Source organism: Salmo trutta, chromosome 19 (assembly GCF_901001165.1).
Source record: "Salmo trutta chromosome 19, fSalTru1.1, whole genome shotgun sequence".
Classification (NCBI taxonomy): Eukaryota; Metazoa; Chordata; class Actinopteri; order Salmoniformes; family Salmonidae; genus Salmo; species Salmo trutta.
This window is the reverse complement of record NC_042975.1, coordinates 8,319,804-8,347,217: the sequence shown is the minus strand read 5'-3', so window position 1 is coordinate 8,347,217 and position 27,414 is coordinate 8,319,804. Positions and strand designations below refer to the sequence as shown.

The 27,414-nt window shown below is 41.4% G+C and overlaps 1 protein-coding gene across 1 annotated transcript; it reads left to right on the top strand.

Annotated features, from left to right (window-relative positions):
• The first annotated feature begins 4,790 nt into the window (after positions 1-4,790).
• Positions 4,791-18,860, top strand: LOC115153932 (alpha-1A adrenergic receptor-like). The gene is made up of 2 exons (XM_029699627.1): positions 4,791-6,132; positions 17,913-18,860. Exons 1-2 carry the CDS (start codon positions 5,175-5,177, stop codon positions 18,452-18,454), a joined length of 1,500 nt encoding a protein of 499 aa, XP_029555487.1. The 5' UTR covers positions 4,791-5,174; the 3' UTR covers positions 18,455-18,860.
• The last annotated feature ends 8,554 nt before the right edge of the window (positions 18,861-27,414 follow it).

Sequence of the window (27,414 nt, the reverse complement as noted above, 5' to 3'; positions counted from 1 at the left end):
GTTACCTAAATTAAAATCTAGGTAGTGTTTTCAGGAGTTAAATACTTTTTTGTTAACTACTGGAACTACACACTACTATTTTTTTTATAATAAAATACACACTGTAAAAAAAAATCCTGTTGTTATCAAAGTAAATTACTGGCACCCATATACCTGTAAGTTACTGTAAAAACAACAAAAAAGAGAATAGTATGCTACCGTATCATATTTTACAGTATCCAATAGTTTTACTGTAATTGATTGACACTACCAATAATGCTACTGTAGTCTTTTTATGGTAACATAATCTTACTGTAAAGCCTTATTTGCATATTTCCCAGAGTTCCTTGATTTTCGAATTAATTGTAGAGTTACCACCCATGACAGAGACATGATTGTTGCATTCATCAATGTTCAGGCCTGTGGCCTTCACCAAGTGAGATCCTCGGTGAGTATGTTATCATATATATTACATTCTTTAACACAATACAACATCTATTTCATAAGGCCTTTGAGGGCCTAGTTTTACCCTAATAAAGCGACCTGAAACTCATGGTTTACAGGCCACCTCATGCCTGCAAGTAGCCTTGCAAAATCTGGTTGAAGTATTGCGGATTTCCTGCTTATTCCCTCAAGTTTCCAGGAATCTTCCAACTGGGATTTATGGAAAACCTGGACATTTGGCAAAAGTTGGCAGAATTTTGCAACCCTACCTGCAAGTCACATTATGCTGGCTTGCAAAGTGATGTGTAATTCCTATTGGAATCCAGCCAGAGTTAGAAAATCTAACAGTTGAAATGTATTCACCCACATCCTGCATTCAGAATGATTGTCAAGATAAGGAACATTGTGAGGTGACTACCTAAGCCATTTAAACTGGAAGAAGCATTTCACTAACGGGTGCAAAAAATCTAAATGAATGATTGAATTAGTTTAGAAATAAAAAGTTATTTATCTTTTTGTAGCATAAGATTAATCAATCAATAAAAATACACAGATATTAAAAACAATTCCAAAAATTCTACTTGCAATGGAGCAGCTGGGAAATATGATAATGATAATGATTGCTGTTGTTTTACAGTAACTTACAGGTAACTGGCTGCTAGTAAGTTACCGTAAACAAAACAGTTTCATGGTACCAATGCCATTACGGTAATCCATTGAAGGTGCCATTACTGGTATTGTAATCTATTGTATTGGTTGAGGAGGGGCGGGGAGGGGAGGGGAGGGGAGGGGAGGGGAGGGGAAGATTTGTTTGAATTCAGGCTAAGTGATGTTGCAATTTGCCTAATTTCCACAAGGGGCCTGCATTTTACATGTAACTCCTATTTTGTGTGCTGCTGGGTTTACTTATGATGTGCCCTTCTGATTGTACATTGTTTCTATAATATGAAACAGCATGGCCACCAACAAAGCATATAAAATAACAAAACTAAGAATACAATATTACAATTATAATAATACAGTAAGTGAACTGCTACTGTGTTCTATGTAGCATCAGATCTACCCAATTCTCACTTGAAACGGTGTTTGTGTTTAATAAGCTAGATTGCACATTCTATTAACATCTGACTCCAGAGTAATCCGTTCTTGCTGTTAACATCTGACTCCAGAGTAATCCGTTCTTGCTGTTAACATCAGACTCCAGAGTGATCTGTTCTTGCTGTTAACATCAGACTCCAGAGTGATCTGTTATTCCTGTTAACATCAGACTCCAGATTGATCTGTTCTTGCTGTTAACATCAGACTCCAGAGTGATCTGTTCTTGCTGTTAACATCAGACTCCAGAGTGATCTGTCTTGCTGTTAACATCAGACTCCAGAGTGATCTGTTCTTGCTGTTAACATCAGACTCCAGAGTGATCCGTTCTTGCTGTTAACATCAGACTCCAGAGTGATCTGTTCTTGCTGTTAACATCAGACTCCAGATTGATCTGTTCTTGCAATTTGTAGTCTATGACATTTCAGATGTAGATATAATGTATCACACAGTAGTTTGGATTTAGTAAAATAATTTTTCAAAGTAACTTTAGTTAAGTAAACAATATTTTTCTCATTAGGGATAGCGTTAGTGTAGCTTTAATTATTCTAGTGTGAAGTAGTTGGTAGCTTGGTAAACGTATATTTTCAGAGTAGATTCCCCAACACTGAACAGAAAGTAGTTTGAATGATTATTAAGGTCTAACCTTTAGGTGTAGGCTGTGCGTGATGGTCCCTAAAAGATATCCAAAGTGTAGTCTAAATTATGTAATCACAATCAATTGTGCATTAAATTTGTGTAGATTGTAGCCTAATTATGAGACAATGACTACACTGAGTGTAGAAAACATTAGGAACCGCTGCTCTTTCCATGACATAGACTGACCAGGTGAATCCAGGTGAATCCAGGTGAAAGCTATCATCCCTTATTGATGTCACTTGTTAAATCCACTTCAATCAGAAGAGGAGGAGACGGGTTAAAGAAGGATTTTTAAGCCTTGAGACAATTGAGACATGATTGTGTGTATGTGTGCCATTCAAGAGGGTGAATGGGCAAGACAAAAGATTTAAGTGCCGTTGAACGGGGTATGGTAGTAGGTGACAGGCGCACTGGTTTGTGTCAAGAACTGCAACGCTGCTGGGTTTTTCACGCTCAACAGTTTGTATGTGTGTTAACAATGGTCCACCACCCAAAGGACATCCAGCCAACTTCACACAACTGTGGGAAGCATTGGAGACAATATGGGCCAGCATCCCTGTGGAACGCTTTCGACACCTTGTAGAGTAGGGTAGGGTAAAATTGGGTGGAACTCAATATTAGGAAGGTCTTTCTAATGTTTTGCACACTCACTGTATACAGTGAGGGGAAAAAGTATTTGATCCCCTGCTTATTTTGTACATTTGCCCACTGACAAGAAATGATCAGTCTATAATTTTAATGGTAGGTTTATTTGAACACAGAGACAGATTAACAACAAAAAAATCCAGAAAAACGCATGTCAAAAATGTTATAAATTAGCATTTTAATGAGGGAAATAAGTATTTGACCCCCTCTCAATCAGAAAGATTTCTGGCTCCCAGGTGTCTTTTATACAAGTAATGAGCTGAGATTAGGAGCACACTCTTAAAGGGAGTGCTCCTAATCTCAGTTTGTTACCTGTATAAAAGACACCTGTCCACAGAAGCAATCAATCAGATTCCAAACTCTCCACCATGGCCAAGACCAAATAGCTCTCCAAGGATGTCAGGGACAAGATTGTAGACCTACACAAGGCTGGAATGGGCTACAAGACCATCGCCAAGCAGCTTGGTGAGAAGGTGACAACAGTTGGTGCGATTATTCGCAAATGGAAGAAACACAAAAGAACTGTCAATCTCCCTCGGCCATGGGCTCCATGCAAGATCTCACCTCGTGGAGTTGCAATGATCATGAGAACGGTGAGGAATCAACCCAGAACTACACGGGAGGATCTTGTCAATGATCTCAAGGCAGCTGGGACCATAGTCACCAAGAAAACAATTGGTAACACACTATGCCATGAAGGACTGAAATCCTGCAGCGCCCGCAAGGTCCCCCTGCTCAAGAATACATATACGTGCCCGCCTGAAGTTTGCCAATGAACATCTGAATGATTCAGAGGACAACTGTGTGAAAGTGTTGTGGTCAGATGAGACCAAAATGGAGCTCTTTGGCATCAACTCAACTCGCCGTGTTTGGAGGAGGAGGAATGCTGCCTATGACCCCAAGAACACCATCCCCACCGTCAAACATGGAGCTGGAAACATTATGCTTTGGGGGTGTTTTTCTGCTAAGGGGACAGGACAACTTCACCGCATCAAAGGGACGATGGACGGGGCCATGTACCGTCAAATCTTGGGTGAGAACCTCCTTCCCTCAGCCAGGGCATTGAAAATGGGTCGTGGATGGGTATTCCACCATGACAATGACCCAAAACACACGGCCAAGGCAACAAAGGAGCGGCTCAAGAAGAAGCACATTAAGGTCCTGGAGTGGCCTAGCCAGTCTCCAGACCTTAATCCCATATAAAATCTGTGGAGGGAGCTCAAGGTTCGAGTTGCCAAACGTCAGCCTCAAAACCTTAATGACTTGGAGAAGATCTGCAAAGAGGAGTGGGACAAAATCCCTCCTGAGATGTGTGCAAACCTGGTGGCCAACTACAAGAAACGTCTGACCTCTGTGATTGCCAACAAGGGTTTTGCCACCAAGTACTAAGTCATGTTTTGCAGAGGGGTCAAATACTTATTTCCCTCATTAAAATGCAAATCATTTTATACAATTTTTGACATACGTTTTTCTGGATTTTTTTGTTGTTATCCTGTCTCTCACTGTAAACCTACCATTAAAATTATAGACTGATCATTTCTTTGTCAGTGGGCAAACGTACAAAATCAGCAGGGGATCAAATACTTTTTTCCCTCACTGTATCATATGTGTAATCACCAGTAGGCCTACAGGTTAGTGATTTGATTTGTCGTCCTTACTATAGCAATGCAACAATTTATTGTTGTTGTTGCGCTGGCCTTGACACATACTGCGTAGGGTTTTAATGCAGCATTCAGAACAACTGGGAACTTGGAAATCCCCGACCTCCCACTTGTCTTGAAGGCACCATCGATATATCATATAATAATTGGCGTGTTGATGGCACATGCTATTGCATATGCCTGTGATTTAAAATTACCGGTTGATATAGCCATGTGCTTATCAGTTTCAGGGTTGCCGTATTGGTCAGTCCTGGAAACAATTTTGTGAGGGCATGTCGGATGACGTCCAGTGCCAATATGTTTAGGTCAGTGAAGAAAGGGGAGGAAAGGTTGTATATTGTGAACATGGATGCGGGAGGGGTCAGTCGGTGGTGTCGCTGCGTGTATCACCACGGTGGCAACGCTGCAGAGTAGAGAGGAGGGAACGCAGTGAGAGGCGACAGTCACGACGACTGCAGCAGCTGGTTAAAGTGATATAATCTTTGTGTTATGAGATTGAAGTTTTCCGGGAAACATCAGGGGATTATGGAACCACACCATAAAAGGTCATTGCGCTTTTTTCTAGCAGTTTTACGCTCATTCTTAGTAATTGTTTTAATTTCTAAAGCCACTTAAAAATGAAGAATACTGGTGATTTATCAAAATGAACAATGTGTCTGTGTTGATCTATGGATTTACACTTATCTGGTATGGAGGAACTGGGTCATCAACATGAGTTTTGATACTGCTAATGATGCCAACTTCTGGAGTAACGGGTCCTCGGAGCTGTACGCAGAGACACCAGGACCGTTGTCTGCAAATCATTCCAACTTGACCACAGCGAATTACACAGACACGAATCCTCTGGACCTTACCAGAGCCGTGTCAGTTGGTATGGTTCTGGGCGCTTTCATTTTGTTCGCAATCGTGGGCAACATACTCGTAATACTTTCCGTTGTGTGCAACAGACACCTGCGTATCCCAACGAACTATTTCATTATCAACCTAGCCATTGCGGACCTGTTGCTGGGTACCACAGTGCTTCCCGTGTCCGCAACACTAGAGATTCTCGACTACTGGGTATTCGGGAGGATCTTCTGTGACATATGGGCAGCAGTGGACGTGTTATGTTGCACGGCCTCCATCATGAGCCTGTGCGTAATATCCATAGACCGTTATATAGGCGTGCGCTACCCACTGCAGTACCCCTGTATAGTAACGGAGAAAAGAGCCATTTTGGCCATGCTCGGTGTGTGGGTTCTCGCCACTGTCATCTCCATCGGACCTCTACTCGGGTGGAAACAACCACCCTCAAATGATGACACAGTTTGCCCCATCACCGAAGAGCCCTTTTACGCACTCTTCTCCTCCCTGGGTTCATTTTACATACCTCTGGCTGTCATCCTGTGCATGTACTGCCAGGTGTATGTAGTTGCCAAACGGACCACTAAGAACTTGGAGGCGGGGGTCATGAAAGAACGCATGGACTCGAATGAGCTCACACTCAGGATCCACTGCAAAAACGCACAGCTGCAAGAATACTGCGTCACGGGCAAAGGCCAGGCGCGGAGCACACTGACGGTGAAGCTGCTCAAGTTCTCCCGGGAGAAGAAAGCAGCTAAAACTCTGGGTGTGGTGGTGGGCATGTTTATTCTCTGCTGGCTGCCATTCTTCCTCGTGCTGCCCATCGGTAGGTTTGGAGTTTTTTGTTGTTGTTGTTGCAAACTTGTGTCACAATTCCTCACTAGTTGTTTTAGGTTAAATTGAACCACATACCTGTTAGATGGATATGACACTGCACGCATACATGTTGCTCTTCAAATAAACCTTGAGTGTGTGTGTGTGTGTGTGTGCGTGCGTGCGTGTGTGTGTGTGTGCGTGCGTATGTATGCGTGTGTGTGTGTGTGTGTATGCGTGTGTGTGTGTGTGTGTGTGTGTGTGTGTGTGTGTATGCGTGTGTGTGTGTGTGTGTGTGTGCGTGCGTGCGTGTGTGTGTGCGTGTGTGCGTGTGTGCGTGCGTGCGTATGTATGCGTGTGTGTGTGTAAGTGTGTGTGTATGTGTGCGTGTGTGTGTGTGTGTGACATGACAGGACAGCATCTAAACGAACAGCCTATTCTCTGCTAGTGTCCTCCAATCCAAGTATACAGCGCATATGGAAAGTATTCAGACCCCGTGACTTTTTCCACATTTTGTTACATTACAGCCCTGTTCTAAAATGGATTAAATGTTTTTTCCCCTCATCAATCTACAAACAATACCCTATAATGACAAAGCAAAAACAGGTATTTAGAAATGTTGGCAATTTTCTTTTTAAACCTGAAATATCACATTTACATATGTATTCAGACCCTTTCCTCAGTACTTTGTTGAAGCACCTTTGGCAGCGATTACAGCCTCAAGTCTTCTTGGATATGACGCTACAAGCTTGGCACACCTGTATTTGGGGAGTTTCTCCCATTCTTCTCGGCAGATCCTCTCAAGCTCTGTCAGGCTGGATGGGGAGTGTCGCTGCACAGCTATTTTCAGGTCTCTCCAGAGATGTTCGATCAGGTTCAAGTCCGGGCTCTGGCTGGGCCACTCAAGGACATTCTGAGACTTGTCCCGAAGCCACTCCCACATTGTCATGGCTGTGTGCTTAGGGTCGTTGTCCACAGAGTGACCATCGGGTTCTTCTTCCCGATTGCTCAGTTTGGCCAGGTGGCCAGCTCTAGGAAGAGCCTTTGTGGTTCCAAACTTCTTCCATTTAAGAATGATTGAGGCCACTGGGTTCTTTGGGACCTTCAATGCTGCAGAAATGGTTTGGTACCCTTTTCCAGATCTGTGCCTCGACACAATCCTGTCTCTGAGCTCAATTCCTTCGACCCCTTTGTTTCGCTCTGACATGCACTGTCAACTGTGGGACCATATATAGACAGGTTTTTGCCTTTCCATATCATGTCCAATCAATTGAATTTACCACAGGTGGACTCCAATCAAGATTTAGATACATCTCAGGGATGATCAATGGAAACAGAATGCAACTGAGCTCAATTTCGAGTCTCATAGCAAAGGGTCTGAATACCTAAATAAGGTATTTTTTAAATTTTCTGTTATAAATTAGCAAAAAAATTCACAAAACCTGTTTTAACTCTGTCGTTATGGAGTATTGTGTGTAGACTGACGAGGAAAAAAATTAATTTGAATCCATTTTAGAATAAGGCTGTAATGTAACAAAATGTGGAAAAAGTCAAGGGGTCTGAGTACTTTCCTGAATGCACTGTATAAACACTTAAGCACTCAAGCAGATATACACACAGACAAAAACACTTTCTCCCTCCCTCTCTTGCTCTCTCTGACACACACACACATAATACTTTTTTTCACTTACAGTATGCCAACAATATAGAGTTTTCATAATAAAGTTTTAATAAGAAGCAGTATGTACCCCTGCCAAAACATGTCGGGTATTAACTTCCTTTTATTATGTGGAAAAAGGGTATTAACTTTTCCATGAATTAACTTGCCAATAATGTTAAGATTGATAAATACCATATTTTCCAGTCAGTGGCACCAGAAACTGGCAATTTTTCATTTAAATTTTGTCAAGAAATGACACACACACACACGCACGCACAAACACACACACACACACACACACACACACACACACACACACACACACACACACACACACACACACACACACACACACACACACACACACACAGCCAGACACACAGCCAGACACACAGCCAGACACACTGTCACATTCTAACACACACATTCTAACACACACAATATCTTTTAGTTGTATTGTTTGTATATATTGTATGTTACATGTGTGTGACTGTTCTTGTCTATCGGTGTATGAGTGTTTTGTTACTTGTCATGTTTTATGTTTTTGTGAGGACCCCAGGATGAATAGCTGCTGCTTCAGCAAAAGCTAATGGGGATACAAATAAAGCACTAAAACAAAAACATCAATAGCCCTATATCACTAGGCAGGAGACTATATAAATAGCTACAAAAACATCAATAGCCCTATATCACTAGGCAGGAGACTATATAAATAGCTACAAAAACATCAATAGCCCTATATCACTAGGCAGGAGACTATATAAATAGCTACAAATAACATCAATTGCCATATATCACTAGGCAGGAGACTATAGCTACAAAAAGCATCAAATATGATCAATTATTGATTATACTCATTGTTTTGTGCTTTGACTAAACCAGTTTGTCCATCACATAAATAAATCCTGAATTCTCCCTTTTCAAGCTTGATATCGATCAGTCCTCACCGTGCTTGAGATAACAGAAATGGTCAGTGTTGTGGCGATAAGCAGATCATTTGGAACTGCTGAAATTACCCAGTGTTAATGTCCAATCGAGGCTCCCATTTGTTTCCTGAGGCCTCATTTGGGGTGTAATATGGACCATGAGGCTGTGTGGGTGACAGAGATGGAGACGTATATGCATTGAGGCAGAGCAGTCACCTAGCCTGGCCACACCATGGAAGTGGTAGCAATGTGTAGAGGTGGTGCCAGCCAGTGAAGATTCACACAGAGTAAATTGATGGTGCAAAATTAAGACAATGCTTTGAGTAGTAACCTAATTAGTCTGCTGTTTGTCCGTGTCTTTGTGTGTACCGTACGCTATAGGCACCCTGTTGGACCCTCCCCCGAGAGGCTCAGGGACATTTTAAGATAATAAAAATGTCATTGGTTTGAAGGATTACAGCTTTCCTGACGCTGGTTGTAATTTCCCCCTCCTATCGGGGTTTTGGAATAGGATGTTTGATATATGTGTTATGTATTCTGGGAGCAACAATAAGCCCTGAATAGCCCTGTCTTTGCTTTCTCTGCCATCACAATGCTTTCAGACTACCAGTATATGAGTGAATATATAATCTACAGAACATTATATTCAATTATTATTTACTTGAGGTATGGAGATTGAGAGCAGTTCTTATCTCAATTATGCAATAAAACCCAAGATAATACTGTAATAATTTATGGTGTTTTCATTGGAAATTATTGGGTCCTTACAAAGAACTCACTCATATGATTTTAGTCGTTAACCTACTGTGTAGCCATTCTCTCAGACGAATTGGATCAAAATAGCTTGGTCAAATATTCTTGGTGTCCACATTCGACAGACTATTGCAACTGGCAGGATTTTAAATAATCTCTTTGAAAGCTTTTGCAGATTGTGTTTGACGATAGCGCCACTTTTCACTGCCAGTATAAACTATGCAATTCTCAAGCTGTCTGCACTGACCCAACAAAGGCATGTTTTGTTTGTATCACCCAACATAATGTAATTACCACAAACAATGGTGCTCTGTGATCTAGTATGCCTGTATCTTACACCTTGTCCTCATGCGGAGGTGGTGAACAATAGAAGGATAATTTTGTGGGGAAAACAGGAAACAACATCTGTTCAATCAAACACAGATGATGGTCATCAGGATAGAAGTTGAGAGTTTTTGCTTTTTTCATCGCAGAACTCACCAGATGAAACAAAACATTACATACTAAAGATATTGCTCTTCGATTGTCGCTTTCCATGTTATGTAACCAATATTTACTGTTTTGTCAAGGTTACAAGTTGAAAATATACCCTCTTAGAAAAAAGGGTTCAATAAGGGTTCTTTGGCTGGACCACTAGAGAACCCTTTTTGGTTCCAGGTAGAACCCTTTTTGGTTCCAGGTCGAACCCTTTTTGGTTCCAGGTAGAACCCTTTTTGGTTCCAGGTAGAACCCTTTTTGGTTCCAGGTAGAACCCTTTTTGGTTCCAGGTAGAACTATTTTGGGAACCAAAAGGGTACTACCTTGAACCCAACATTTGTTTTTTACGGGTTATCCTATGGGGACAACCAAAGAACCCTTTTAGGTTCTATATAGCGTATTTGTTTCTAAGCGTGTACGGACAATAATATTGCATTCCCACCATATTTAATAGATGATTCCCAGAAGGTTTCAGACTAGTTAACTAACCAACCCAAATTCTCCAATGAGCTGTAATTTGAGCGTGATATGATGGTGATGGGTCCCTTATGCTTCTAGAGCAGTGGTTCCCAAACTTTATATAGTTCCGTACACCTTCTAACATTCAACCTCCAGCTACGTACCCCCTCTAGCACCAGGGTCAGCGCACTCTCAAATGTTGTTTTTTTGCCATCATTGTAAACCTGCCACACACACTATACGATACATTTATTAAACATAAGAATGAGTATGAGTTTTTGGGAAATGACAAAGAGCTCTTATAGGACCAGGGCACAAATAATAATATAGTAATAATCAATAATTTTGCTCTTTATTTAGCCATCTTACATATAAAACCTTATTTGTTCATCAGAAATTGTAAATAACTCACCACAGGTTAATGAGAAGGGTGTGCTTGAAAGGATGAACATAACTCTGCGATGTTGGGTTGTATTGGAGAGTCTCAGTCTTTAATCATTTCTACACACAGTCTGTGCCTGTATTTAGTTTTCATGCTAGTGAGGGCCGAGAATCCACTCTCACATAGGTACTTGGTTGCAAAGGGCACCGGTGTCTTAACAACGCGATTTGCCAACTAAAGAAACTCTGAGCGCAGCCCAATCCAGAAATCTGTCAGTGGCTTCTGATTAAATTCAGAACCGCTTGTTACAATTTCTATGAGGCTCTCTTGTTCAGATATCGGTAAGTGGACTAGAGGCAGAACATGAAAGGGATTACAAATCCAGTTGTTTGTGTTGTCTGTTTCAGGAAAGTACCTGCATAATTGCACACCCAACTCACTCAGGTGCTTCGCTATATCACATTTGACATTGTCCATAAGCTTGAGTTCATTTGCACACAAAGAAATCATAGTTAAGGCTATGAGGCTATGATGGAAAGACCTGTGTGTTGTCCTTGTTAATGCAGACAGAGAAGAGCTCCAACTTCTTAATCATTGCCTCAATGTTGTCCCGCACATTCAATATATGTCACGGTCGTCGTAGTAATTGGACCAAGGCGCAGCGGGTTGAGTGCTCATCTTAACTTTTATTGTGAACACGACTAATAAACAAAACAATAAACGAACGAACAGTCTTGTAGGCTCACACAGAAGTACAAAGAACAACCTCCCACAATTCCCAAAACAAACATACTCCTAATTATAGGACCTTCAATCAGAGGCAACGATAAACTGCTACCTCCAATTGAAGGCCCCAATCCCAATTACCTAAACAAAGATCTAAACACCCTAGAATAGACATAGAAATATACAAACATAGAACAATGACCAAAACCCCGGAATACATAAATCAAACACCCCTCTACATAAACACACACTCAAAACCATATAAAACAAATACCCCCTGCCACGTCCTGACCAAACTATAATAACAAATAACCCCTTTTCTGGTCAGAACGTGACAGTACCCCCCCCAAAGGTGCATACCCCGGATGCACCTAACAACAAAAAATATCTACAAAAATAAACCCCTAAACTAAAGGGAGGGAAGGGAGGGTGGCTGCCGTCACCGACGGCTCCCGTGCTACACCCCCCTCCCCAAACCTCCTACAGTGGAGGTGGCTCAGGCTCAGGCCTTAGTCCCCCACCTGACCTGTCCACCCCTACTGAATACCTCGGCCTGAAGCGTGTCACTGTAGACCCTGAACTGTACTCTGGGAGCTCCGGACTGTAGGGCGATTCTGGGAGCTCCGGACTGTAGGCCGTCTCACTCGGTTCCGGACTGTAGGCCGACTCACTCGGTTCCGGACAGAGGGCCGTCTCACTCGGTTCCGGACAGAGGGCCGTCTCACTCGGTTCCGGACAGAGGGCCATCTCACTCGGTTCCGGACAGAGGGCCGTCTCACTCGATTCCGGACAGAGGGCCGTCTCACTCGGTTCCGGACAGTGGGCCATCTCTCTTGGTTCCGGACAGTGGGCCGTCTCTCTACGGGGCACTGTCGCCGGAAGCTCTGGACGAGGCACCGTTGCCGGAGACTCTGGACGAGGCACTGTTGCCGGAAGTTCTGGACGAGGCACTGTTGCCGGACACTCTGGACGAGGTACTGTCGTCGGAAGCTCGGGACTGGGCTGACGCACTGGAAGCCTGATACGTGGGGCTGGTACTGGAGATACCAGACTGGAGACACGCACCTCAAGGCTAGTGCGAGGAGCAGGAACAGGACGAGTTGGACTGGGCTGACGCACTGGAAGCCTGGTGCGTGGTGCTGGTACTGGAGGTATCAGACTGGAGACACGCACCTCAAGGCGAGTGCGAGGAGCGGGAACAGGAAGTACTGGACTGGGCTGACGCACTGGAAGCCTGGTGCGTGGGGCTGGTACTGGAGGTATCAGATTGGAGACACGCACCTCAGGGCTAGTGCGAGGAGCGGGAACAGGGTACACTGGGCCGTGAAGCATTACTGGCGGTCTGGAGCATACAACCCTTACGGCTTGAGTGCTCACTCGAGCATGGCACTTGCGAGGGGCTGGAATCATTTTCACCGGACTGTTCGTGCGCATAGGCGAGATCGTGCGCACTTCCACATACTACAGTGCTCCTCTGATCCTCTGTTCCCCATAATAAGCACGGATAGTTGGCTCAGGTCTACTGCCTGCCCTAGCCAAACTACCCGTGTGCCCCCCCAACATTTTTTGGGGGGGCTGCGGCTGCCTCTCCAGCTTCCTTGCCAGCCGTGTTCCCCTGTAGCGTTCCCGGTCCTCTTCAGCCTTTCTCCATGGTCCCACTCCAGCTAATATCTCCTCCCAAGTCCAAAACTCCCGATAGTCCACCTGCTGCTCCTTTCTCTGCTGCTTGGTCCGTTGGAGGTGCGAGGTTCTGTCATGGTCGTCGTAGTAATTGGACCAAGGCGCAGCGGGTTGAGTGCTCATCTTAACTTTTATTGTGAACACGACTAATAAACAAAACAATAAACGAACGAACAGTCTTGTAGGCTCACACAACAGTACAAAGAACAACCTCCCACAATTCCCAAAACAAACATACTCCTAATTATAGGACCTTCAATCAGAGGCAACGATAAACTGCTGCTTCCAATTGAAGGCCCCAATCCCAATTACCTAAACAAAGATCTAAACACCCTAGAATAGACATAGAAATATACAAACATAGAACAATGACCAAAACCCGGAATACATAAATCAAACCCCCCTCTACATAAACTCACACTCAAAACCATATAAAACAAATACCCCCTGCCACGTCCTGACCAAACTATAATAACAAATAACCCCTTTACTGGTCAGGACGTGACAATATAGTTGCAGAGAGTCCCTGTAATCCTAGATTCAGATCATTCAGGCGAGAAAAAACATCACCCAGATAGGTCAGTCGTGTGAGAAACTATCATTGCATAATGCAGAAAATACACGAGAGTTCAGGGGCCTCGCTTTAACAAAGTTAACCATTTCACTGTAGTGTCCAAAACATCTTTCAAGCTGTCAGGCATTCCCTTGGCAGCAAGAGCCTCTCTGTGGATGCTGCAGTGTAACCAAGTGGCATCGGGAGCAACTGATTATACACACGTTACCACTCCACTATGTCTCCCTGTCATGGCTTTTGCGCCTTCAGTATAGATACCAACACATCTTGACCACCGAAGTCCATTTGATGTCACAAAACTGTCCAGTACTTAAAAAATATCCTCTCATGTTGTCCTGGTTGCCAGTGATTTGCAGAAGAGGATGTCTTCCTTAAATGACCCCCATAAACGTAACGGACATATACCAGGAGCTGTGTCAGGCCTGCCACGTCTGTTGACTCATCCAGCTGAAATGCATATAATTCACTGGCTTGTATTTTGAAGCAGTAATTGTTTCAAAACATCTTTTGCCATGTCACTGATGCATTGTGAAACAGTGTTGTTTGATGAAGACATTGTCTGTATAGTTTTTTGGGCCTTTTCCCCCAGCATTGTCCCAGCCATATCCGCGGCAGCAGGAAGAATTAAGTCCTCCACAATAGTATGGGACTTGCCTGTCCTAGCCACTCGGTAGCTCACCATATAGGACGCTTCTAGCCCCTTCTTATTAATGGTATCTGTTGCTTCTATACATGTCTTACTACTCAAAAGTCGTCTTAATTCTCACTCAAAAAAACTCCCAGGCTTATTAGTTGGAACGCCAGGGCCCTCATACAGTAGGGCCCCACTGACTAGCATACCTCCTTAGGCCCTCTTTAAATATGGCTTTGGACATGATCTTTTCCTCCATGCTTTCGTCCATTCGTGGGTGTGTGAGGACCGGTCCGAGGGTATTTAGTTCCCAGGTAGATCTCAGGGTCTTTCATAGCCTACTCTATCATAGTCAAGTGTGTCTTAGAAAATAAACCAAAACCAGAACAAAAGATAAACCCCTCCCTGTACATACATACTATCTGCTCCTGGTTGAATCTGTAGTCAATGCTTCTGTCTTAAAATGAAAAAATGCCAGTTATTTTCTCGTGCCATGTTACTCAATCAATGCCCAGACATACAGTTCCTCTAATGACCTTCTATATGGGTAGGAGAGGACATGGACTAAGAGATTCCGTTTGGGGTTATTTCTATGTATGGCTACTGATTGTGAAATTAGTCCAGGAACAATTATAGTTTGAGGTGTTTGCTGCATTTATCCTGAGTTCTCCTCCCCGTCCCTCTAACGTGCTGTTCTTTAGCAGCACTCAGGGTGAAGCCAGGAGATGTGTTGAAAGCCTGCAGCCTCACAGGGCACTGCATACTGTAAGACTACTGTACATGTAACTGCCGTCTCTCTTTAGAGTCAAATGTATTTCACCAGTCCTTACTTTGTTGTTTACTCCGTCTATAGAGCAATATCGACTACCTTCCTTTGTGGGGCTCAATAGTCAGTCCAGCGTTAAGCAGCCGTCAAGAAGGACTCAGTCAATTTGTAGATAAGAAAGCCGGCAGCATCTGGTTTCTGGATGTGTGAAAGACGTTGCCAGTAGGTTAAGTGGTGAATTAGTGATTCAATCACTGAGAGATAGACTGTGGAATTGACAGAGAAATTGGACAGAGAGCTGTGATTTGTTGCCCTGGATTCCACAGTTGCACGGCACGGAGGAGAATTCTAAATCTTCTCACCTGAGCACTATCAGAACACAGTGCAGGGTTTGGGTTCATTCTATTTCAATTCTAGTCAATTCAGAAAGTAAACGCAATTTCGAATTCCACACATTTCCCTCATTGAAAAGCATTGAAGAGAATTGGAATTGGAATTTCAGTGTACTTCCAGAATTTAAATGGAATTGACACCAATCCCGGTACAGTGGGTTGTTGGCTTCATGTGACTAGGGAGGTTCGGGGGTGAGGAGGTTACAGTGTATGGAACTGTGCTGGAGAACTGTACACATGTTGCACTGGAAAACAACCCCAGCCAGAAGCACATGATTAATTACTGCAGTGGGCTAAATCAGGGTCACACAGTGTGTTTATTGGTTTGAAACAAATCTACTTTGAAACAAAGGTATACACCTCACACTCATTTGGGCTCCCGATTGGCGCAGCAGTCGAAGGCACTGCATCTCAGTGCTAGAGGCTTCACTACAGGCCCTGGTTCAATTCCAGGCTGTATCACAACTGGCCATGATTGGGAGTCCCATAGGGCGGCGCACAATTGGCCCAGGGTTCTCCGGGTTAGGGTTTGGCCGGGATAGGCCGTCATTGTAAATAAGAATTTGTCCTTAACTGACTTGCCTAGTTAAATAAAGGTTAAATAAATGTTAAATTAAAAATACTTATAGTTATGGGCTTAAAAAAAATAAGACACCTGTACCATGTCAGATATAGAGTTGAAATGTATTACATTTTGAGTTTGCATCCTAATATTACACTTTATATACATCACAGAAGACTGGCATATAACAAAACCATTTGACATAGAAACACCAGATTTTTTGGCGTTTAAAAAAATTATGTTTAAAAAAAAAATATATATATATGAATAACATTACACCCATGGGGCCACTGGGTCATTTAACTGCAGGAAAAGGTTACAGTGTAACCACAGTCTCTCCTCGGGCCAGGCTGAGAAATTACAAATGTGTCCTTGAATTAGATGGTTCTATGAGCCATGGTTCTATTATGAGAAAACACAGTAATAACTCTTGTTAAACATCTCTCCATCCCAGAGTCTAAAGACAGAACCAGGATGGAATGCCACATCTTTCTCTTCAGGTTTTCATCCAATAACGTGACAGCCAAGGTTTCTGTGGCAGGACATACCAAAGTGGATGAGTACCCACAATGCTGAGTCCAAAAAGGCCAAAAAAGGGGATGTGATGTTCAACAGGGGAGGAGTGCGAGGGCAGTAAAACAGTGGACTCCCAGCAGTGAAAGCCTCTGGGATTAGTCCGCCTGTAAAATTAGGAAGACTTTGGAATGATGACGGATCTCTGTGACCTTTGTTTATGAGCTGGAGACAGTAAAGATAAAACTCCAGAAAGTGCTTCTCTGAAACTGATACTATCGCATGCCAGCGCAGTAGTGGCATTGCATACTGTAATGATTTCTTTAGTGAATGTGAGATTGCTTGTAAATCCTGCCTTATCTTTAACTTTTTCCACATTTGCAGTTTTACAACTTTTATTCTTTAACATTCAAGGTTCAGTAGCTCATTCAGAATCAGTGAAGGCTGATGTGAGGTCGGTAGAGTTGACCTCAGTGGTTAAGGAGACCGTAGTACAGTAATGACGAGTGCCGTCAGTGAGTCACGTTATCTTTCTCTATCTTAAACATTCCGAAACAGGAAACAGCCAAGACAATAGAATCAGTACCAAGATGGTAGTCATTGGAATCACTGTGTAGCCATCATTGTAAGCGTTGGAGACCCACCAATCTCCATATCTCTGTTATCGGGGGGGGGGGGGGGGGGGGGGGGGCTGTGGATATCAGGTGCTTGAGGTAGGTGTGTCGTATCACACACAATAGAATGTACCTTTCATTCTTGAATGAATGTATGATTAAATATAATAAATAATTTTATCTTAAGTTCTATCGAAAAAAATATATATATGACGCTTCAAAAATACCAGCAGACAGACAATCTGTCTGTACTAAAGAGTTGAATAAAGACCACCACCCTCTCTAAAACATTTTCTCATCTCATCTCCTTTGTCGCTGATCATTGATCTGAAAGGTCTGGGAAGGTGAAAGCCTATATTTCACCTTTCCCCGTCTCTCCAGATCAGTGTTGCGGAGTGAGAGGAGGACGGCTGCTGGCACGTTGGCTTTATGTGAGGTTCTATTGAATGCTGCCATCTATTGATCATCGAAATGAATGGCTTGAAGAGATGGTTCCTCGTTTACGTTATTGTCTCAAGATACATCTACCATAACAGTACATAGCACATCTTAATCATTTCTCAAATGTAAAGTTGTGTGTCAATTAAAAAAGTAATGTATAAAAGATGCATAATAACATTTGTTTTTTTCGATAATATCTCTCAATTGATAACCTATTTTCACCATGTACTCTTTCAGGGTCATTTAACGCCGACCTGCGTCCCTCGGAGACGTTCTTCAAGGTGATCTTCTGGCTGGGCTACTTCAACAGCTGCCTGAACCCCATCATCTACCCCTGCTACAGCCGAGAGTTCAAGCAGGCCTTCATACGTATCCTCAAGTGCCGCTGCCGTCAGAAGAAGAAGCAGAAGGGTTGGAGGGCCTGCTACAACCAACGTTCCTCCCGCCTGGGCTCCACCAATACCTCCTACCTGAACGGAAGTCAGCAGACCCTGTCCTCCATCAACCCCAGCCCTCGCTGTGTCAGCAAAGGGACCGGCTCTCGCCTAGAGCCTGGGTTTGACTTCAACTCCCCATCCCCCTGCACCTCTCTGCCTGGGAGCCCCTTCACTGGCCAGATGAGAGCCCTCCCTGGGGCTGTCTACCAGAGCACCAGCAGAAACAACAGAGTCCACCTGGTCTCTCCCCTGGCCAGGGAGCCAGTTCATGCCAATGGACAGAGTAGGAATGGAGAGGTGGAGCATGGATCAATCAGGGAAACACCTGACACAATTATGTAATGACTGTGTGGGGCACCAGTCATAAGCCTGGACATTATCGTTTGATAGTTTGTACTAATGCTGGCATGATACTTTTTTTTTTTTAGAGAGACTATACGTTGGATCCTTGTAAATGTCTAAATGCAATATGGACAGTAGCCTAACTACTGTAGCAGTATGGAATGAAGATGTACACATCACAATGTGTCCCTAAGTATGTATTACTAAGAGTCTGGTTGCTTCTAGTTCCATGTCCTCCAAATGTCATCCTCAATGGGTATTTTGGACAATTTTAGACAGAACACTGAAGTCCTCTGCTACTGCACAAAACATTTGCAGAACAATGTGTGCAGCTCTGGCACATACAAACTAGGCCCTTGAAAGACTCCATGAAAAAGGGACCAACTCTGCCCACGTTTTGACTTGAGTTGCACTGCTCTGCATTTGCAACAGATATACATATATATATATATATATATATATATATATATATCTGTTGTATATTGTATATATATATATATATATATATATATATATATATATATATATATATAGAATTGAATTTGGAAGTTTACATACACCTTAGCCAAATACATTTCAACTCAGTTTTTCACAATTCCTGATGTTTAATCCTAGTAAAAAATCCCTGTCTTAGGTCAGTTAGGATCACCATTTTATTTTAAGAATGTGAAATGTCAGAATAATAGCAGAGAGAATGATTTATTTCAGCTTTTATTTCTTTCATCACATTCCCAGTGGGTCAAAAGTGTACATACATTCAATTAGTATTTGGTAGCATTGCCTTTAAATTGTTTAACTTGGGTCAAACGTTTCGGGTAGCATTCCACAAGCTTCCCACAATAAGTTGGGTGAATTTTGGCCCATTCCTCCTGACAGAGCTGGTGTAACTGAGTCAGGATTGTAGGCCTCCTTGCTCACACACGCTTTTTTGGTGTGTGAGCAAATTTTATATAGGCTTGAGGTCAGGGCTTTGTGATGGCCACTCCAATACCTTGACTTTGTTGTCCTTAAGCCATTTTGCCACAACATTGTAAGTATGCTTGGGGTCATTGTCCATTTGGAAGACCCATTTGTGACCAAGCTTTAACTTCCTGACTGATGTCTTGAGATGTTTCTTCAATATATCCACATAATTTTCCTGCCTCATGAAGCCATCTATTTTGTGAAGTGCACCAGTCCCTCCTGCAGCAAAGCAACCCCAAAACATGATGCTGCCACCCCCGTGCTTCATGGTTGGGATGGTGTTTTTTGGCTTGCAAGGATCCCCCTTTTTCCTCCAAACATAACGATGGTCATTATGGCCAAACAGTTCTATTTTTGTTTCATCAGACCAGAGGACATTTCTCCAAAAAGTACGATCTTTGTCCCCATGTGCAGTTGCAAACCGTAGTCTGGCTTTTTTTATGGCGGTTTTGGGGCATTGGCTTCTTCCTTGCTGAGCGGCCATTCAGGCTATGTCGATATAGGACTCGTTTTACTGTGGATATAGATACTTTTGTACCTGTTTCCTCCAGCATCTTCACAAGGTCCTTTGCTGTTGTTCTGGGATTGATTTGCACTTTTCGCACCAAAGTACGTTCATCTCTAGGAGATAGACCGCATCTCCTTCCTGAGCGGTATGACAGCTGCGTGGTCCCATTGTGTTAATACTTGCGTACTATTGCTTGTATAGTTGAACGTGGTATATTCAAGCGTTTGGAAATTGCTCCCAAGGATGAACAAGACTTGTGGAGGTCTACAATTATTTGGAGGTCTTGGCTGATTTCTTTTGATTTTCCCATGATGTCAAGCAGAGGCACTGAGTTTGAAGGTAGGCCTTGAAATACATCCACAGGTACACCTCCAATTGACTCAAATTATGTCAGTTGGCCTATCAGAAGCTTCTAAAGCTATGACATCATTTTCTGGAATTTTCCAAGCTGTTTAAAGGCACAGTCAACTTAGTGTATGTAAACTTCTGACCCACTGGAATTATGATACAGTGAATTATAAGAGAAATAATCTGTCTGTAAACAATTGTTGAAAAAATGACTTGTGTCATGCACAAAGTAGATGTCCTATCCGACTTGCCAAAACTATAGTTTGTTAACAAGACATTTGTGGAGTGGTTGAAAAACGGGTTTTAATGACTCCAACCTAAGTGTATGTAAACTTCCGACTTCAACTGTATATATAGTATATAAAAAAAAAGACATGTCTCTGCAAATGTTTTTAGGGTAAAAAAAGTTTCCTTGTTGTCATAATGTATATGCTCTATTGTATGTTTGGTGAAACATTTCTGGAGTCATGGCTTTGCGTTGAGATCATTCAGGTTCATTATTGACATGAATCCCAGTGTGCATTTGGGTTTGTTCTCTCAATTTAAGAATCTATTTGGAACATTCCATAACAACCACTGTGTAATGAAATATTGAAAATGCATTTTTAGGTATGTATCGCATGTGGTGTATCTTGATATACAGTGTCTTATAGCAGCGTTTGTAGCTCACATCTGCTAAACTTGGGATTGATGTTTATTTATTACAATTTAGGTGGTGATGGAAATGTTGTTTTATGTAAAGGGGAATGTACTTTTAATCTCAAACAATTTAGAAGGACAGTGCAGTAACAACATAACTCTGTTGACGAATAAATTGTGTCTTAAAGATGCTCAGTGGCTATTCAGAAGGATCTACAGTACATAGATCTACAGTACATAGATCTACAGTACATGGATCTACAGTACATGGATCTACAGTACATGGATCTACAGTACATGGATCTATAGTATATTTAAGGATATTGTCAACTCAAATGCCCTAATTGCTCTCTTGAAAATATGTAGTCATATTAAAATGTATCAATCTTAATTCAGAGAAAATATATTTTTTTTCTTATCCCGCTATGGTGACTATAACCAAGTGAAGGGGATATATATATATATATATATATATATATATATATATATATATATATATATATGTAATGAAATAGTATATATATATAGTATATATATATATATATATATATATACTATATATATATACTATTTCATTACACACACACACACACACACACACACACACACACACACACACACACACACACAGGCTCCCTGGTACACCCCATAATTCGTACCACTCACTGTACATTCTTTCAAGACACAGATAAGACAGCACAGAGATGAAATGTGTCAAAAGAAATGGCTTAGTTGTACATTATGTTCTTTTGTAAATGGTTTTGAGTGCAGAGGTTAAATAAACTTGATTTATAAATGTTCCTGGGTGTTCATCATTTTTTCTTAGCTGCATTATTATGATGAAAGTTATACACATAAACACCCTCCTTTTAAGGGCATGGGACAAATCTTTACACATTCCAGCATCCAGTGTATTTTATTGTGGGCAAGCAACAGCATTGATGAGCAAGGCCAGGAGCATAAAACAATCTCCTTATTTTAAGTGTAGCAATACAACATGTTTCTTGTTTTTTCTGACTGTTGAGGAATTTGGTAGCTTCTTGAAACAAATAAAATATCTGCAGTCTGTCCAACGGTAGCATGAAAGAATATGCAGCACAGGTCGAGGCAGGATGTTCAACACCAGGGTCAGGAACATTTACATTTAGCAGACACTCTTATCCAGAGCAACTTTCATTATTGAATGCATACATTTCATGCATTTTTTTCTTTATTATTATTTAGTACTGGCCCCCCATGGGAATCGAACCCACAACCTTGGCGTTGCACACACCATGCTGGCATTGCAAACACCATGCTCTACCAACTGAGCCACACGGGAAGACGAGGAACACACACCCCTATGCAAATATGACCCTCATCCATTCAGTGATGCAGCATACTGCGTACATCTTGGACAATAGATGCTCATCACAGAATGTCAGAGAAGTTTCTATGCCAGCAATAAGGTACATTTTTAAGATATTTCATGCATATAATCCGAAAATCATATATAGTCCACATCATGTGATCTTAATAAAACAATGTTCTCTCACACACTCTCTCTCACACACTCTCTCTCACACACTCTCTCACTCTCACTCACTCACTCGCTCACTCACTCGCTCTCTCTCTCGCTCACTCTCTCGCTCTCACTAAATGGCCACACTACTTTTAAAATTTGTAAACAAGATATGAGCATTTGGATTTGGGGAGCAAGCACCATCTTTCTGAAGCATTTTTAAAAAAAATTAAAAACTTTTTCAAGCAAATAGTAAAAAAGTGATCTCAGAAGAATTGTTGATGACGATGCATGAGACATGTTTCAGAGTTACAGTAATAACTGGGTGTTTCAGAGTTACAGTAATAACTGGGTGTTTCAGAGTTACAGTACTAACTGGGTGTTTCAGAGTTACAGTAATAACTGGGTGTTTCAGAGTTACAGTAATAACTGGGTGTTTCAGAGTTACAGTAATAACCGGGTGTTTCAGAATTACAGTACTAACTGGGTGTTTCAGAGTTACAGTAATAACTGGGTGTTTCAGAGTTACAGTACTAACTGGGTGTTTCAGAGTTACTGTAATAACTGGGTGTTTCAGAGTTACTGTAATAACTGGGTGTTTCAGAGTTACAGTACTAACTGTGTGTTTTAGAATTACTGTAATAACCGGTGTTTTAGAGTTACAGTAATAACTGGGTGTTTCAGAATTACAGTACTAACTGGGTGTTTCAGAGTTACAGTAATAACTGGGTGTTTTAGAGTTACAGTACTAACCGGGTGTTTCAGAGTTACAGTAATAACCGGGTGTTTCAGAGTTACAGTAATAACTGGGTGTTTCAGAGTTACAGTACTAACCGGGTGTTTCAGAATTACAGTACTAACTGGGTGTTTCAGAGTTACAGTAATAACTGGGTGTTTCAGAGTTACAGTACTAACCGGGTGTTTCAGAGTTACAGTAATAACCGGGTGTTTCAGAGTTACAGTAATAACTGGGTGTTTCAGAGTTACAGTACTAACCGGGTGTTTCAGAATTACAGTACTAACTGGGTGTTTCAGAGTTACAGTAATAACCGGGTGTTTTAGAGTTACAGTACTAACTGGGTGTTTCAGAGTTACTGTAATAACTGGGTGTTTCAGAGTTACAGTACTAACTGGGTGTTTCAGAGTTACAGTAATAACTGGGTGTTTCAGAGTTACAGTAATAACTGGGTGTTTCAGAGTTACAGTACTAACTGGGTGTTTCAGAGTTACAGTAATAACTGGGTGTTTCAGAGTTACAGTACTAACTGGGTGTTTCAGAGTTACAGTACTAACTGGGTGTTTCAGAGTTACAGTAATAACTGGGTGTTTCAGAGTTACAGTACTAACTGGGTGTTTCAGAGTTACAGTAATAACTGGGTGTTTCAGAGTTACAGTAATAACCGGGTGTTTCAGAATTACAGTACTAACTGGGTGTTTCAGAGTTACAGTAATAACTGGGTGTTTCAGAGTTACAGTACTAACTGGGTGTTTCAGAGTTACTGTAATAACTGGGTGTTTCAGAGTTACTGTAATAACTGGGTGTTTCAGAGTTACTGTAATAACTGGGTGTTTCAGAGTTACAGTACTAACTGTGTGTTTTAGAATTACTGTAATAACCGGTGTTTTAGAGTTACAGTAATAACTGGGTGTTTCAGAATTACAGTACTAACTGGGTGTTTCAGAGTTACAGTAATAACTGGGTGTTTTAGAGTTACAGTACTAACCGGGTGTTTCAGAGTTACAGTAATAACCGGGTGTTTCAGAGTTACAGTAATAACTGGGTGTTTCAGAGTTACAGTACTAACCGGGTGTTTCAGAATTACAGTACTAACTGGGTGTTTCAGAGTTACAGTAATAACTGGGTGTTTCAGAGTTACAGTACTAACCGGGTGTTTCAGAGTTACAGTAATAACCGGGTGTTTCAGAGTTACAGTAATAACTGGGTGTTTCAGAGTTACAGTACTAACCGGGTGTTTCAGAATTACAGTACTAACTGGGTGTTTCAGAGTTACAGTAATAACCGGGTGTTTTAGAGTTACAGTACTAACTGGGTGTTTCAGAGTTACTGTAATAACTGGGTGTTTCAGAGTTACAGTACTAACTGGGTGTTTCAGAGTTACAGTAATAACTGGGTGTTTCAGAGTTACAGTAATAACTGGGTGTTTCAGAGTTACAGTACTAACTGGGTGTTTCAGAGTTACAGTAATAACTGGGTGTTTCAGAGTTACAGTACTAACTGGGTGTTTCAGAGTTACAGTACTAACTGGGTGTTTCAGAGTTACAGTAATAACTGGGTGTTTCAGAGTTACAGTACTAACTGGGTGTTTCAGAGTTACTGTAATAACTGGGTGTTTCAGAGTTACTGTAATAACTGGGTGTTTCAGAGTTACTGTAATAACTGGGTGTTTCAGAGTTACAGTACTAACTGTGTGTTTTAGAATTACTGTAATAACCAGTGTTTTAGAGTTACAGTAATAACTGGGTGTTTTAGTTACAGTAATAAATCGGTGTTTCAGAGTTACAGTACGAACTGGGTGTTTTAGAGTTACTGTAATAACCAGGTGTTTTAGAGTTACAGTAATAACTGAGTGTTTTAGTTACAGTAATAAATCGGTGTTTTAGAGTTACAGTACTAACTGGGTGTTTTAGAGTTACAGTAATAACCGGGTGTTTCAGAGTTACAGTACTAACTGGGTGTTTTAGCGTTACTGTAATAACCGGGTGTTTTAGAGTTACAGTAATAACTGGGTGTTTTAGTTACAGTAATAAATGGGTGTTTTAGAGTTACAGTAATAACTGGGTGTTTTAGTTACAGTAATAACTGGGTGTTTTAGAGTTACAGTAATAACTGGGTGTTTTAGCGTTACAGTAATAACCGGGTGTTTTAGAGTTACAGTAATAACTGTGTGTTTTAGAGTTACAGTACTAACTGGTGTTTTAGAGTTACAGTAATAACTGGGTGTTTTAGTTACAGTAATAACTGGGTGTTTTAGAGTTATGGTAATAACTGGGTGTTTTAGAGTTAGAGTACTAACCGGGTGTTTTAGTTACAGTAATAACTGGGTGTTTTAGTTACAGTACTAACTGGGTGTTTTAGTTACAGTAATAACTGGGTGTTTTAGTTACAGTAATAACTGGGTGTTTTAGTTACAGTAATAACCAGGTGTTTTAGAGTTACAATACTAACTGGTGTTTTAGTTACAGTAATAACTGGGTGTTTTAGTTACAGTAATAAATGGGTGTTTTAGAGATACAGTACTAACTGGGTGTTTTAGTTACAGTAATAACTGGGTGTTTTAGTTACAGTAATAAATGGGTGTTTTAGAGTTACAGTAATAACCGGGTGTTTTAGAGTTACAGTACTAACTGGGTGTTTTAGAGTTACAGTACTAACTGGGTGTTTTAGTTACAGTACTAACTGGGTGTTTTAGAGTTACAGTAATAACCGGGTGTTTTAGAGTTACAGTAATAACTGACGCGACCCATGTGACTCACAGCGCAGTAGCACTAGCTGGGCTCCCTGAGAAAAGAAATATACATATATATATTTATATATTGTCTCCATCACGAGCCAGACTAGTCAGGTCAACCAAGACCATTGGTCATCACCACCCTGCAATGTGCTGAATGTAATCTTTACACTTATGTCAGATATTTCTGAATGGCTAGTCTATATATTATGCTGATTCATCAGGTTTTTTAAAGGTCCAATGCGGCTTCTTTTAAAAAAATCTCAATATCAAATCATTCCTGTGTAACAATGAAGTACCTTACTGTGATTGTTTTCAATTAAAATGTAAAATAATAAACAAAAGTAGCTTCTTAGCTAAGGGCAATATCTCAATCAAGAATTTTGGTAGGACTGTCTGGGAGTGGTCTGAGTGAGGAGGGGAAAACTGAAAAATAGCTATTATTGGCAGAGAGGTTTGGAACTCTCTTTCTTGATGATCTATTAACCAATTTACAGCTTGGTGATGTCACCAGGCAGCAGTGGCAATTTTAGCATGTCAATCTTGGTGGGGCAAACTCTATCCATTTTTTTTTAGATGGATGCCAGCAAAGCCACTACACATCACAACCCCAAACAATACATCAATTGTACTATGACAGTGACAAACGGTGCCCACAAACTGTTAGGCCCTACATAAAGCTTTCACAACAGCAGAGCTTTCTTTTCAGCACCATGTAGTGAATTCTTACCACTGCTACACCTGGCTATCAGCGGAGCCTTGTCTGGCAGCGACACAGTTCATTCAGCCTCATTTACAGCCTTTTTAAAAACAATAGCTGATATGACTGACTTGCTTAAATAAATATGGTTTCTGCTGACTCTTTATGAATTTGATGTACTGTAGATGTACTATTGTAAAGTGGTTGTTCCACTGGATATCATAAGGTGAATGCACCAATTTGTAAGTCGCTCTGGATAAGAGCGTCTGCTAAATTACGTAAATGTAAATGTAAATTTGTGTAACTCTATAAGAACTGCATTCTCTTTCAATAATAACAAACGCCGACATGAGTTTTGACTTTTGAACCATACACAAACATTATTATATTTATGTTCAGTAAATTCACAATGTTTGTTCTTATATCATTAACACTAAGCTCTAAGTATAAGCAAGTGCAAGCAAACGAGCTGCGACGAGGTAGGCTTATTCGTTCCACACTTTCAAAATGGACACCGACAGAAATTCAGATAAATTCAGCAAGATGTTGAGGCCTTAACTTTACTCTTCTTTAAGTCACGAGAGAGAGAGAGAGAGAGAGAGAGAGAGAGAGAGAGAGAAAGAAAGAGAGAAAGAGGTGGAGAGAGGGAGAGAGAGAGAGAGACGAGAGAGACGTGGTTAGCCTATCATTTGAAGTATTTTATTAGGCCAATGTGGTCTAAAAAGGAAGGAAAATACAATCACGAGGATCCACTTTTATAGACTATATACAGACACACAGACAGCGCACAGCACAAACAAAACAACCCTCGCAATATCAGCTGGAATTACT